The sequence below is a fragment of the Odontesthes bonariensis genome, chromosome 4 (genome assembly GCF_027942865.1).
Source record: "Odontesthes bonariensis isolate fOdoBon6 chromosome 4, fOdoBon6.hap1, whole genome shotgun sequence".
NCBI lineage: Eukaryota > Metazoa > Chordata > Actinopteri > Atheriniformes > Atherinopsidae > Odontesthes > Odontesthes bonariensis.
Window position 1 is genome coordinate 10,314,837 of NC_134509.1, and position 15,538 is coordinate 10,330,374.

Here is a 15,538-nt window from a genome sequence, read left to right on the forward strand (position 1 = left end):
AACAACACCTTTTCTTTTCTTTTCTAATGGAGTGAGCAAAATATCTAAAATCTGCTGATCTGAACCACGCATTAGCCAATGTTCTGTGTCCTAATGTAAGCAATCACCTGGGGAATTGCTTGTTGAAGTCCCCGGCAAACCCCAGCAAAAATCCATTTTCTTACATGCTTAAGGTGCCAATTTTCACCTCGGCCTTATGTTTGGCATTACAGAAAATAAAAGAAGAAAAAGATTGCCCCAAGCAAATGTCAAAACTGGCCAAAGAATGCTGAAAGTCTCACACACATGGCCATATGCAAGAAGCATCTAGTGTCTAAGTAGGCCAGCATACATATATGATACATATACATATATATGTGTTTCAATGCCAAAGTGCAAGGGTTGTGCCTCACACTGTCATGCTTGCGTGTGCGTGTTTGTGTTCTCACAGACCAAGGTAACACAGAATTTTTCTCAGGACGCTGCAAAAGCAGTGTCGGTGAGTGTGTGTTGGTGTGTGTAGGAGTGTGTGGTATTGTTTCATTTTGCAAATTAGGGAGACATGTCGCTGGGTGAAATCCCATTAGAGTTTACTGTCATCAAGCAGCTCTGTTGACATGATATGCATGTTGTTCCAATTTGGTATTCAAAGGCAAATCATCACTGTGTATTTCTCAGGAGCATTCCTGTTTTTAAGCCGCCCTGAATGCACATGCCAGCCTGCAGTGCTGCCTAGTAACCCTTCCCATTGTGTCTTTTCTGTGCTCTGCAGGAGAGAGAGCTGATGCCAGCGGAGATAGATGGTAAGATGCTGTTGATGGTGTAATTACAAGGCAAGCACATGAAACATCACTAGTCAATACAGAGCTTTATCGGTTGCATCAATATTTTCAACCTTTCAGCTTGCTTCTCCTCATGATTCATGCAAAAGATTGGAGTTGTTTTTTTCTCCGACTACCTTGAAATGTATTTGCCAGCGACTCAGAGCTAGAAAAATCAATTGAAACAACATAACTTTCTGTTCTTGAGCGTTGGCTGTAGTTCTCTTTGCTGGAGTCAACAACTTACGGGAAAGTTTGAAACTTGCAACTTTTGCTGTCTGCACCAACTGTATGTGTATCTGCGTGTGTGTGTTAGGCTCTTGGGAAACATATTTTACCTTACTTTACGGTTTGTTGAAATCGATGTAATTTCTTTTGTGTCTGGCAGAGTTGCAACACGCCTTTAAGGAATTTGACTACGATGCAGATGGCTTCATCCATTACAAAGACATTGCCGACTGCATGAGGACCATGGGCTACATGCCCACAGAGATGGAGCTCATCGAGATCATTCAACAAATCAAGATGAAATGTTAGTATTTATGCGTCAGGCTGTTTGGGTGTGCATGGTTTTCCTCTCCCCCTCAGGGGTTAAAAGCACGTATGCATGATTGATGATACATTCCGATTAATGACCCTCATACTGCAGGTACAGGGGTGTGAGAAAATTAGTCTGCATGAAGAAGTGTGAGTTTAGACTTAGCTCTGCTCTCTCAGGTCTTTAATGAGACATATTATGCCCTTTTTTAAGCTGACACAATTTCCAAAAGCCTTAATTAAATGTCAGTGCCATGCTTTTGTGAAAATACCAAAGATAAACAGAACAATGGCTTCTTTCTCAACCTTGAATTTACTCCTCTTTTCAGAGCAGACAGTTTTAGGGCCACTCCATCGCCCTCTTCTTCAGGGTCTGCCTCTTTTGATATCAGAAATACTCAGTAACTCTTGAAGCACATTATAAGTTAATGAGAGGGCATAGAGTAAATAATCTGTGGGCTCAATCTAGCACACATAGCAAATGCACTTCAGACTACAACACACCAAATTTAGGGATACGTATTTGACTGGCAATTTTATTCTCAAAGATATTTCCCTGTTGTGCTCGAAGACAACAGCCAGTTGGTATTGATTCTTATTTTGGGCGCAGTCTCATTGTAAGTCATGTTTTGAATTGGACTACAGACAGAATAAAGTAAGGGGCCATTGGTAGGCTTTTACTGGTAGTCAAAAATCATGTAACAATTCCTTGGCCTTAGTAACTCTGGAATTCACTGTTGGTCCATTCCTTTTTAGAGGCTAACACTAAAGACTGTTGCCTATACGGGCTTTTTTTCCCTGAGGTTAACAAGATAACTTTAGTTATTGCGAAGCTATTGATGTAGCATCCAATGACAAATGGGAAATTAGAATTTCTTAAAAAAAAAAGAAAACATTAAACAAGGTACAAGCAGACTTCCTGCTGATCAGGAACAGCGAATGTTGTTATTCGAACTTGATTTAGGTTTAAATAAAGTGCGACATAGTAATCCTCTACAAATTTAAAACACTCATTGAAAAATACTGAATATTTTCAATCCTGGGAGACCCCAAACAAAGGGTGTGTTTTTTTTTCACAGTTTTGAGTTTATAGTAACCTTAGACAAACAAATATACTCTAAAACATAGAAATATATATATATTTTTTATAATATGTCCCTTACTAATTTTTTTTTGGTGGGGGGGTCATGGCAACCTTGGAACAGGTTCCAGGATGGCACCATGTTTGGTCTAGTTCTAAGGACAACATACATCAGGGGCTCGGCAGGATTATGGTGACCAACAAAAAAATCTTTGTGACTAACATTTTAAAGAAACCAGAGCCAGTATCTTCTTATGCTTAGTACGGCTGTGACATAGTAGTAACTGATGACACCCAAACAGATGCTCTCAAGCACTAAAAAGAGTTGTTTTTATATAATATCACCCCATGATGTTTGGCTTTGTCTTTGCTTTCCTTTCTGAATGATCGAGTGCGATGAAAAGTTTAAGGTGAACCACTATTGCAATTTAACTCTGGATTTTTGCCAAAAGCCTGAAGGACTAGAACTCCTATTTATTATTAGAGTGTGGCCCGCAAAACAATGGGTCTGCCAAGACTTTATGTAAAACCTGCAGTAGGTGCTTAGTACTCAGACAGATAGGGCACACTATGGTAATCACATTTTTAAATTTCTTAATATAATATGTTTTTATATAAATCATCATAATATAGATAGATCATCTCATAGATCATATTTAATATACACTGATGTACAGTACGCATCACATAAAAGCAGCACATTGATTTTTCTCTCTCAGTGAAAAGTTTAATACATATGCATTAGGCTGCACCCTTGCTTGATTCAACCACACCACCCTATTACTCTGATACAACCAGTAGTTTATAGTGGCAAATGTTGCCATAAGCTACTGAATATGATAGATATTCCTCTGTAACTAATTTAACTAATTTTGATTCATAAGAACTATTTTCTAATGTTCTGCTGATGTTGTCAGACATAGTTTCTATGTAGAGTATAAGATGGACTTAGCCACTGTGACATCACTGTTATGGCTCAATTTGAGCTGCTACCTGATGGGACCACTGGTCCACTGGTTTGCTGAAGTCTATCGAGTGATATAACAACCATCTATTCATAGCCTGCATCAACCAGGAGGGAGTTTATGACATTTAACAACATTTTCTCATGCATGGCTTACATATTTGTAGGTGACAATCATCTTTCGTTTGTGGAATAGCATTCTGAGATTTTGACTTTAGCATTTTGACCATCTGCATCTTGATCATTTTGTGATTTATGTTTCATTGTTATTTATTCAAAGGGTGCATTGCTATCAAGAAACAAAACAAGCACTTATGCATCACTAATTACGTATAATGGATTTCCGTAATTAGCTTCTCAAACAAATTTAACTTTGATGACTTGCTGTAACTGAAAAATATGAATACTAATTAAAATGCTGGTAATTGCAAAGGGTTTAATTTGAGCTTTCAGTAGATCTATTATGTGGAAACATCTATTCGACTGCTTAGCTCCTTTTCATCTAGTGCCTTCTTTAGGTATATTCTAAGAAAACATGGGTCAGCAAAGCAACAGATTTGAGTGCAACACCATGTGGCTGGCTTACTGGCTTTAGGAAAATTCTTAGTTGTACTCTTTTAGTAGTAAGTACTAGTTGTATTAGTTGTCTCATTTGATCCAAAGTCTGTTGCTTTCCCTCTGACCTATTCAACCTGTGACCCTTTGTGTATGGCCATTGAGGGAAAGCAGAATTTTACTCCATCGGGGGAAATGTTTATGGTTGACACTTTTTGGGGAGGTTAGCTCATAGGGTCATATAGAGGCGCCTCGCAATCTTTCTTATCTCAGATTTAGAACAGAGCACAGAGCAAGGGGGCCTCTTTTGTTCTTTGAAGATAGCCCTACCTGATTGGAGTATAAAAGGGATGTGTGTATTTGTCCTCTTCGCTCACTGTCTGGCAGAGCCCAGACAGGAGAGTATTCAAACGCTGTGGGCCTTTGAATAAAACTTAAAGAAAGACAAAATCTGGATTTTCTCTTAATAATTATTTGAGTAATCTTCTTACCCACTTTGATAAGTAAATCCACTACAACCTTGGCGTCACGAACAGGATTTGACGTGCCAGAGGAACGCAGCAGGGGATAAGGACGCTTGGCCAGCCTGGAGACCCAAAATTGTCCTCAGTCCACCTATGTGAAAGAGGAGAGTCCTAGAGCCTGCTGGCGGTTTCTGGCCGATCGAATCCGGACCATAGATTTACAAATATATCTGGGTGAGAAGTTGCTCTAATGTATATATTTTTTAAAGTTTCTTATTTTACTTTTTACGCATTAACCATCATCTCCTAATTAATTTATCGGCTGCAGAGTGAGAGAGGAGGACACCGGCTGGATGGCCAGTTACCCTGTAAGGAATACAGGGAGGGTCCTGATTGGTAACAATAGGAAATAGCGAAACAAAGGGTCACAGGTTGAATAGGTCAGAGGGAAAGCAACAGACTTTGGATCAAATGAGACAACTAATACAACTAGTACTTACTACTAAAAGAGTACAACTAAGAATTTTCCTATCACGTGTGCTAAAAATTGGTGCTCTTTTTTGCCTTTTTATTTGGATTGGTACTCTTGAATTTTTATCACTCAGCTAAAGAAATCCACCCACAATACACAGCTTATGAAACCAGACCTCAGGCAAATTGCTGGCTGAGGTGACAAACACAGAGAACAGTGTGGGCATTCTTTTATAGACTTCTGTACCGCCATAGAACTTTTTTTATGAGTCACCCCTGCTGGTCAATGAAAGAAAAAGGAAAAAGAGAAAGCTTTCAGGCATTGTGTTTGGTCCTCACCTTTCAGATACAAAAACAGCTTTCTTCTTGTATGGGCGGCCGTGAAAACAATTGCCACGGCCGAGGTGCCCTTGAGCAAGGCACTGTACCCCCATGCTCCCCGGGCGCTGTGATTGGCTGCCCACCGCTTCAGTCTATGGCATCTGTCTCTATGAGTGTGTGACCCTGTGCATGTGCACATGTGTTCAACAGGTGCCAACCTGGATGGGTTAAAAGCGGAGGACAAATTTCGTGTATGTGTGTGTGTGTATATATATATATATATATATATATATATATATATATATATATATATGTGCATGACAATAAATCTGATCTTAATATACACTTGTGTTGTCATCACACCATGGCTACTCCTTAAATCATACAGTGAACTTTTAGTTTATGATGTTTTTATTCCCTCCCAAGTAATATGTGAGGAAAGATGCAGGGAAACAAAGTCATGTGGAAGGAAAACAAGAAATAGAAATGTTTTTATACAAATTAAACCTCCTATTCCCTCAAACAGAGTTGGATATGGTGATATAAAAGCAGTGTGGTGACTTGTGTCGGTTAACATTTTGGCTTTTCTAATAGGCCTATATGCAAATATCTAAATACTAATCAGGATAAACACTTCTGCTGTTATGCATTGGCACTTAATTGTTTTGTGTATTATCAAGACCATTTGCCCTCAGTCTGAAAACTTGTTTCCACACAGTTAGTCACATCAGGCAGCTAAACTGACTACCTCACAGCAGCTTCAGCCTGCAGCATGAGTTACCACAGAGGCAGCCACTGGGGAAAGTGAACCGCTATCATCAGGCCAGCTGCATAAGCAGTCAGCTGTAGCCAATTAAACCAAAATTTACCTGCAAAGTCTCCTCAGCCCATTTAAATGCTGTTATGGTGCCTGCTCTCTGTTTGAGAAAACCCTACTTACCCGCGACTTAAACAATAGACTCCAGCACAGGTGTTATGTTATATCGGTGTTCAGAATTGGAACCAGGGCTGGCAGCTTTTGTCAAATACAGAAAACAAATATCTTTTGAAGGCCAAAACTCACATTTAACTGCTTATTTGGGTTATTCATTTTTCACTCTGAAACGGAGCTAAGAAAAATAAGCTGTAAATTCAGCTGCCTGACAGTTTTGTAGACCAATAATTGCCTGATATTTGTGCGTAATTACTACTCTTTTTGAGAACGTTAATGTTCAATGTGTGTTCATGTTTGGAGTTCCATCCAAATTTTAGACAAACTGATAAAACTGTATTTGTTCAATGAAGAACAAAACAGCCAGAGGAATTCGACATATTTGCCTCAATGGTCTTCATTCATAAATTGTTCCAGAAAGATAAATAGATGTCTGACTGTAGGCAATTTATGAATTTAATCGATTTAATCTTTTTCAATACAATTTTTGTGCTTGCAATATTGAATAAAAAGGTAGACTTCACTTTAAAAAACAAACAAGTTACACTGTAGATCTTTATTTATTTATTGTAACCCCAAAACTAGACAAAAGCCCAAAAACAAAGTGCAAAATACCCACTGTAAGTAAGTGTTGGGTTTGTCCCTTCTAGGATACTCTTGAAACATAACAGTATCACTGAGGTCTAAGAATATTGAATATCAGGAAAATACACTAACTTTTACCGTCATGCGAAACAGCACTAATAAAAACATTGTTACATATAACATACTGCGTTTGAGTCAATACATTGCCTGGAAGCATCACCAGTGAATTAAGCAATATTTTTATGCTCTTTCCCTCCCCCCACAGTTGTGGGATAGAATGCGGCTGTAAAAAACAAACCTCCGTCTGAACCCTGCCTATGCACAGCTATACATGGGAATATATTGTCATGCTATAAAGGTGGACCAAATAACACCTCCAGAAGCAGGATAATGTTACTGAACCTAACAAGAATAAAACTGCATACTTTTATATACTATGATATCTGTGATGAGCAAACATGCTCATAAAAAGACATAACAAAAATATAGAATGTTCTCATTTATCTGTAACAGCCTGCTTTTTCTGTTTACATTTTTGAAGGATTTGAGTGTGGCATATATGTGAAATCAACATGCAACATAATGTGATTTGTATATAGCACAGTGCCATGTATTGCAAGATAGCAGAGAAAATTTTGAATGGCTGCAAACTTCCAAGGTTTTGGTGTGAAATTTGTTAAAACTGACCAAACAATTCTACAATGAGGAACTTCTTTTCATATTAGTCTGAAACAGAAATGAGGTGGCTAACTGAGGCTTTATCTGTAAGACAGATATGATACTAATAAGTTAATCACCTATGTTTCACCTCTGACAAATAACATAAAAGGTATGAACATGCTGCTGTTGTTATGTTGTGTATTTCCAGTTAATCATGATACAGTTAATTAATGGAAATATCTGGGGTAAATATGTTTATTTAGTTTTATGACAGGAATCAATCACAGCTTCAATCTTCTCTAATTTACAGCCTACACAGAACAGAGAGTGAAATGATCGTGGTCGTATTCTTTTCATGAATTTAAACCTGCACATCAGCAACTTCCCAGACAGAGCCGAGTAAAACAAAACGAACGAGAGAGTTAATCACTTTACTGATATCAACGATAAAGCTAACTCTGCATCCATCTGTAATCCTGTTTTCTTTCTGAGCTCTCTCCAGCATTAAAGTACAATCTGATGTTTATTCCTGTCCCTTGTCTTGCGTGTGCACTTTATCCCTTCTTCCTCTCATAGCATTACCTTGGGTCTTGGCTACATACGCCACGTGTTTTTCTAACATTTTTTGTAATGACAAAAGTGTCTCCCCCAATTTTATTTGTGTTATTGATAGTCTTTTTTTCTTTCTTTTTTCACTTTATTTATAATGTGGAAGTGAGGTTTTATGTTGCTGTTCTTCTATTTCAGTTTTTTGCTTTTTTTCTTGCTTTGTTTTACTTAGCCAGCCCTTTTACCAAATTCGTTTCATATATGGTACGCACCCCTCAGTTTGTAGACTAGTCTACCAGTTTGGATTTTGCTCAGTGACCTGTTTGTCTAAGCAGATTAGGATATATGGGAGAATCACAAAGTTGTAAGCCAATTCTAATGCTAGCTAGCTTAGTTAGCAAAGTGCATCCATAATTCATGTTTACTGTGTTAATATCAGAATTCCAGTTGTCTCCCCTCCTCCACAACAAATAGGAAAACGTTTTTTTAAACAATAAACAGACATACAAAGTGCTTTGAAATTGGAAATGAATAAGAAAAAAAATCATACATTGATAAAGGCAAGGCAAGGCAAGGCATCTTTATTTATATAGCGCATTTCATACCACAGGCAACTCAATGTGCTTTACATAAAGACAAGGCATTTAAAGATAAAAATTAAAACACAGTTAAAAGCAATCAAAGAAGAGGGGGAAAAATAAAAATATAAAAATAATCGTTAATTAATTAATTTAAAAGTGAAGAGTGCAGATAAAATACTTTCAGGTGTCATATGCACAGCTAAATAGAACTTTTTTCAGCCTGGATTTAAACATTGTCAGAGTTGAGGCCTGTCTCACATCTTCTGGAAGACTGTTCCAGATTTTAGGGGCATAAAACTGAAACGCAGCCTCACCTTGTTTAGTCCTGACTCTGGGCACCAGCAGGAGACCCCTCCCCGAGGTTCTCAGAGCCTGAGTTGGTTCATATGGCTCTAACATGTCAGAGATGTACTTTGGCGCTTGACCATGAAGAGACTTGTACACAAGCAGAGCTGTTTTAAAGTCTATTCTCTAAGCGACAGGAAGCCAGTGCAGAGACCTGAGCACTGGACTAATATGGTCGTATTTCCTGGTTCTAGTCAGGACTCGAGCAGCAGCGTTCTGGATGTACTGCAGCTGTCTTACAGCCCGTTTAGAGAGCCCAGTGAGCAGGCCGTTACAGCAGTCTAACCTGCTGGAGACAAACGCATGGATCAGTCTCTCTAAGTCTGGTTTAGACACTATTCTTTTGATTCTGGCAATGTTTTTAGATGGTAAAAAGCAGCTGATGTTACTGATTTAATGTGGCTGTTAAAATTCAGGTCTGAGTCCAATATTACCCCGAGATTTCTAACTTGATTATTAGGTTTAAGAGAGAGAGTCTCAAGGTGACTGAGAACACTTTCTCTTTGTTTCTTTGGGCCACAGACAATGATTTCAGTTTTGTCTGAGTTTAGCTGGAGAAAATTGTTTTGCATCCACGCACTGATCTGTTCGATGCAGTGACACAATGTATCTTCAGGCTCGTGTTCTCCTGCCGTCAGTGACACGTAGATCTGAGTGTCATCTGCATAGTTGTGGTAGGACACATTATAGCTGCGTATTAGCTGGCCTAATGGAAGCATGTACAGATTGAACAATACGGGTCCCAGGATTGACCCCTGGGGAACCTCACAGGTCATAGCCATTTGGTCTGAGACACAGTTACCAATTTCAACAAAATATTTCCTGTCCTCCAGATAGGACTTGAACCAGTTTAAAGCACGACCAGAGATTCCCACCCAGTCTTCTAATCTCTGTAATAAGATCGCATGGTCAACTGTGTCAAAGGCAGCACTCAGGTCCAGCAGAACTAAGACTGTGACTTTACTTGCATCTGTGTTTAGGCGGATGTCATTTGTCACCTTGATCAGAGCTGTCTCAGTGCTGTGGTGGGGCCTAAAGCCTGATTGGAAAGTATCAAAAGCATTGTTAGACAGGAGAAAGTCACTAAACTGTTGGTATACAACTTTTTCTAGGACTTTGCCTAAGAATGGCAGGTTTGATATGGGCCGGTAGTTGTTCAGGACTGTGGCATCAAGATTGCTCTTCTTTAGAAAGGGCTTAATGACAGCGGTTTTTAAGGCCTTTGGAAATGTTCCAGTCTGGAGTGAGATGTTGACTAGATGAGCGAGTTGTGGTAACAAACTGCTCAACACAGACTTTAGGAATCTAGTGGGCAACTCATCAAGGCAGCACGTTGATGAACTCAGACTGCAGATGATCTCTTCGACTGTTTTGTCAGTAACAGGTGTGAAATGTGTCAGCTCTAGGTGTCTAGCTGGCTGCAGAGTAGTTATTTGTGTTGTGGAAATTATTGCATTTTTAATGCCTTGAACTTTGTCATTAAAAAATGTTGCAAACTCATTACACTTGGATGTAGAAATGAGTTCTAAAGGCAGTGAAATTGGAGGGTTTGTTAATCTGTTTGCTGTAGCAAACAGGACACGAGAGTTGTTACTGCAGTTTTTGATGATTTCAGAAAAATAACTCTCCCTTGTTCTACGCAAAGTCTGGTTGAACACACATAGCTTTTTTTTGTTAGTCTCATAATGAACCTGGACCTTTGACTTGCGCCATTTCCGTTCGGCTCTCCGGCACTCCCTTTTCTGTGCCCTGACCGACTCTTCTTTCCTCCATGGCGCCCTTTGCCTACTTTTAACCATTCTAACCTTAACAGGAGCAATGGTATCCAAAACATTTAAGAGACTTGAAGAGTTCAACAGATCATCAACATTAGAACACGGGGTGTTCTCAAACCTAATCATTTCCATAAACTGTGTCCCTGTTCTGTCGTTTATGAGTCTTCCCCCAACGTGGATATTAGAATCACTAAAAGCTTTTTGCCCAGTTCAAGCATTTATTATGATAAACCAAAATGTATTTTTTTTTATTAAAATGCTGACAAAAAACTAAACTAAACATTGGAAGCATAGCCTACTACACTACCAATAAAAGATGACAAAGCAAGACTCCTGAATCAAAACTGTGCTCGTGTAAAAGCTACTAAAATAATCAGCATATCTGTCTTTTGTAGTCATTGGCATTAGCATGACCTGACTTGCAGAGTTACCTTGAACTTCTGATTAATCTGCACATATAAATGTAGCTTTATGTTGAACCCCTCTGGGAAAAATAACAAAGTTAATGAACAAAATACTGGACTTTGGGTCCACAGTGTAACAAAGCGGCTACATCGCAGTGGATACTGTGAGGCCATGTTCTTCTGCTGTGTTCCTTGGAGACCAGAGTGCTGCTGGCTTCCTCTCTGCCAGCTAATTGGATTCCCTTCGTGTCCCAGATGTAAACAGTTTCCTGATTAGATCGTATGCATGACAACAGCAAAGAATCTTGAAACCCTTGGTTGAGAGACCGATGACCGCTTTCATTTCAAAAAGTCTAATGAAAGTCTTCTTCTGGTGAGCATCTTTGCAAAAGGGGACAGCACATAAACTAAAGAAGCACAAACAACTATTGCTCGGAGATTCTTGTTTTTTAAGTTGTCGTCATGATTTCAAAAGGCAACCAAATCCATCGGTATGAAATACAGAGAAACAACATTTACCCAGGCTTTTGACTCAAAACCTAACACAGCTGTACTTCAATTCACTATAATAAGTACTTGAGGATACATGACACGTAGTGCTTCAAACTGTGAAAGTGAAACATTTCATATCTGTGTTTGAGAGGGAAACATGTCATTGTGTCAGGGTTGAAGTGGTTGTTATTATTACATCTAGTATTTACTATACCTGCACAGATTGTTCTCGGTAGCATACTTCCTATGGAGGTGTTGAGAAGGTCAGGCACAACCACCATTATACCATAGATTCCATAAGGCTTTTGACAAAAAACTGTGATTATATACTGACCCACATACTGTGAGGCATAGATTGTTCAAGGCAGGAATCCCCCAGGACTGCTTCTCCACAGCGTAAAGGCCGCTCAGCCAAAAATTATACACTACCCTGGGGCGAGTGTGAAAATTCTGTTAGCCTGAAAATCATAGAATCAATTGCCAAAACAGGTCTGTTATTCCTGAAAGCTGCCTTTGTTACTGGTATTTGACCGTTTCAGCAGTTACTTACATGATTCAGTAGTTTAAATTACTTTCCGTCCTCAACAGATTTTGCTATAGTTGGACTCCCTCTGCAGTCCTGTGACTCAAAGCTCTGATTAAATGTCTGAGCCACTAAATGACCACATGGCTTTATTGAAGTAGCCTTTCACTTCTACAAAGGCCCAGATAATGAAAACAGAACAAGCCTATTGGTCTGCACACTATCACGCTATAAGCCTGCCTTTTGTCAAACTAATAACACGAGCCATCCCATTGTATCAGCCTGTTTTAATAATTGCCATGGGGATCAAACAAAACAACTGGGTTGAAGGAAGCATAATGAGAACACGGCTGAATTCATGGATATCCTGTGGTATCCAAGTACACACTGAGAACATTCACATAGTTTTCTCTTCAAGCTTGGTATTAAGTCAAAATAAACTCTATGGGTCCTGTGTGTTTAATTCCAGCATATTTCAAACTGTATGTTTAATTTAAAGACTGGGATGTGCTCATTTTGCAAGACTGAGAGGGGAGAGTTTTAGCTGCAGCATGCACCCTTTTCCCATGAAGCCAGCATGTTTCTGAATGAGTTGGTGGAGACAAAAAAAAAAAAAAAAAAATTTGCCTAAAAGAAAAGTTAAATTCGCTGAGTAAGTAGAAACATGACTCAAAATTAAGGCTGAAATAGTTTAAGAAATCAAATAATTCCATGTTGAAAACCTACACACTTTTTCCAGTTTTGCTACTGCATAGATGCATCTATTGAACACCTTATCTTACGTGCCAGTATCCAGCATGTGTAGCTTGTAGACACCATGAGGTAGCATAGGTTTTTCTGCTTCAACCTGTGAGTGTCCTCTGCTTTTCCGCAGGGGGCGGTCACGTAGACTTCGAGGATTTCTGCGAGTTGATGGGGCCAAGGATGTTGGCGGAGACGGCTCATATGGTCGGTCTGAAGGAGCTCCGCTCTGCCTTCAGACAGGTAGGGGGACTCAAGCAAGCGCCTGTGACAAAATATGGCTTAAAGTTGTAAAACTTTGCCAAAAATTCTTTGAATTGCTCTTTTCCGCAGGCAAAATAATTGTACAACATACATCCTTAAAACTGTACAAGTTTATGGATTTTTGGGGATCAATACAGGATCAAAATTGTAAGCACCTGCTCAAAAACTCCCCACTGTTAAAGACTCAAAGTTCCAAAATATCAACTAATTGGCCGAGGTCTCTGAGCTTTCATTGATTATGATTATCAGCTTCTCTGTGCAAACATCAAAAAGGTTTTGTTTGACTTCACTTTTTGGACTCATCAACACACAGTACAGTGTGAAAGTCTTAGGCTGGGTACATGGTTTCCATGTCTGCATGGTAAGCAGTCCTATTCCTACAACCTTTCTGGTGCAGCGGTAACTAAACACGGGCATGTACATGGTCTGCAATACATTGTTTGACATGTCCATGTGGCAATTCTCCTGTAAAGTCCATCCATCCATCCATCATCTTCCGCTGGTCTGGGGATCGGGTCGCGGGGGCAGCAGCTTGAGCAAAGAGACCCAGACGTCCCTGTCCCCGGCCACTTCCTCCAGCTCTTCTGGGGGGACCCCGAGGCGTTCCCAGGCCAGCCGAGAGACATAGTCTCTCCAACGTGTCCTGGGTCTTCCCCGGGGCCTCCTCCCAGTGGGACGGGCCCGGAACACCTCACCGGGGAGGCGTCCAGGAGGCATTCTCACTAGATGCCCGAGCCACCTCATCTGACTCCTCTCGATGCGGAGGAGCAGCGGTTCTACTCCGAGCCCCTCCCGGATGACCGAGCTTCTCACCCTATCTCTAAGGGAGAGCCCAGACACCCTGCGGAGGAAACTCATTTCGGCCGCTTGTATTCGCGATCTCGTTCTTTCGGTCACTACCCACAGCTCGTGACCATAGATGAGGATAGGAACATAGATTGACCGGTAAATCGAGAGCTTCGCCTTCTGGCTCAGCTCCTTCTTCACCACAACGGGCCGGTGCAGAGCCCGCATCACTGCAGACGCCGCACCGATCCGTCTGTCAATCTCCTGCTCCATTCGTCCCTCACTCGTGAACAAGACCCCGAGATACTTGAACTCCTCCACTTGGGGAAGGATCTCATTCCCGACCCGGAGAGGGCATTCCACCCTTTTCCGGCTGAGGACCATGGTCTCAGATTTGGAGGTGCTGATTCTCATCCCAGCCGCTTCACACTCGGTTGCGAACCGCTCCAGTGAGAGCTGAAGGTCACGGCCTGACGACGCCAACAGAACCAAATCGTCCGCAAAAAGCAGAGACCCGATTCTGAGGTCGCCAAACCGGACCCCCTCAACGCCCTGGCTGCGCCTAGAAATTCTGTCCATAAAAATTATGAACAGAATCGGTGACAAAGGGCAGCCCTGACGGAGTCCAACCCTCACAGGAAACATGTCCGATTTACTGCCGGCAATGCGGACCAAACTCTGACACCGGTCATACAGGGACCGAACAGCCTGTATCAAGGAGTCCGGCACTCCATACTCCCGGAGCACCCCCCACAAGAGTCCCCGAGGGACACGGTCGAACGCCTTCTCCAAGTCCACAAAACACATGTAGACCGGTTGGGCGAACTCCCATGCACCCTCCAGGATCCTGCGGAGGGTATAGAGCTGGTCCACTGTTCCACGGCCAGGACGAAAACCACACTGCACCTCCTGAATCCGAGATTCGACTATCCGTCGGACCCTCCTCTCCAGTACCCCCGAATAGACCTTACCAGGGAGGCTGAGGAGTGTGATCCCCCTATAGTTGGAACACACCCTCCGGTCCCCCTTTTTAAAGAGGGGGACCACCACCCCAATCTGCCAGTCCAGAGGCACTGCCCCCGATGTCCACGCGATGCTGCAGAGGCGTGTCAACCAAGACAGCCCCACAACATCCAGAGCCTTGAGGAACTCAGGACGGACCTCATCCACCCCCGGGGCCTTGCCACCGAGGAGTTTTTTGACCACCTCGGCGACCTCAGCCCCAGAGATGGGAGGTCCCACGTCCGAGCTCCTCAACTCTGCTTCCTCATCGGAAGGCGTGTCGGTAGGATTGAGGAGGTCCTCGAAGTACTCCCCCCACCGACTCACGACGTCCCTAGTAGAAGTCAGCAGAGCCCCGCCCTCACCATACACGGTGTTGACGGTGCCCCGCTTCCCCCCCCTGAGCCGCCGGATGGCGGACCAGAATCTCCTCGAGGCCGTCCGGAAGTCGTTCTCCATGGCCTCCCCGAACTCCTCCCAAGCCCGAGTTTTTGCCTCAGCAACCGCCGAGGCTGCGTTCCGCTTGGCCTGTCGGTACCCATCAGCTGCTTCCAGAGTCCCACTGGCCAAAAAGGCCCGATAGGACTCCTTCTTCAGCTTGACGGCTTCCCTCACCACTGGTGTCCACCAGCGGGTTCGGGGATTGCCGCCACGACAGGCACCGACCACCTTGCGGCCACAGCTCCTCAACAATGGAGGCACGGAAC

The 15,538-nt window shown here is 41.9% G+C and overlaps 1 protein-coding gene across 1 annotated transcript in view; it reads left to right on the forward strand.

The window, feature by feature from the left end:
- cabp4 (calcium binding protein 4) overlaps positions 1-15,538 on the forward strand; it is a 31,622-nt gene that overhangs the window by 11,745 nt on the left and 4,339 nt on the right. Inside the window, exons 2-4 of the mRNA XM_075462353.1 lie at positions 752-782; positions 1,189-1,332; positions 12,913-13,022. Coding sequence (XP_075318468.1) covers positions 752-782; positions 1,189-1,332; positions 12,913-13,022 — 285 coding nt within the window. The remainder of the gene's footprint in view (positions 1-751; positions 783-1,188; positions 1,333-12,912; positions 13,023-15,538) is intronic.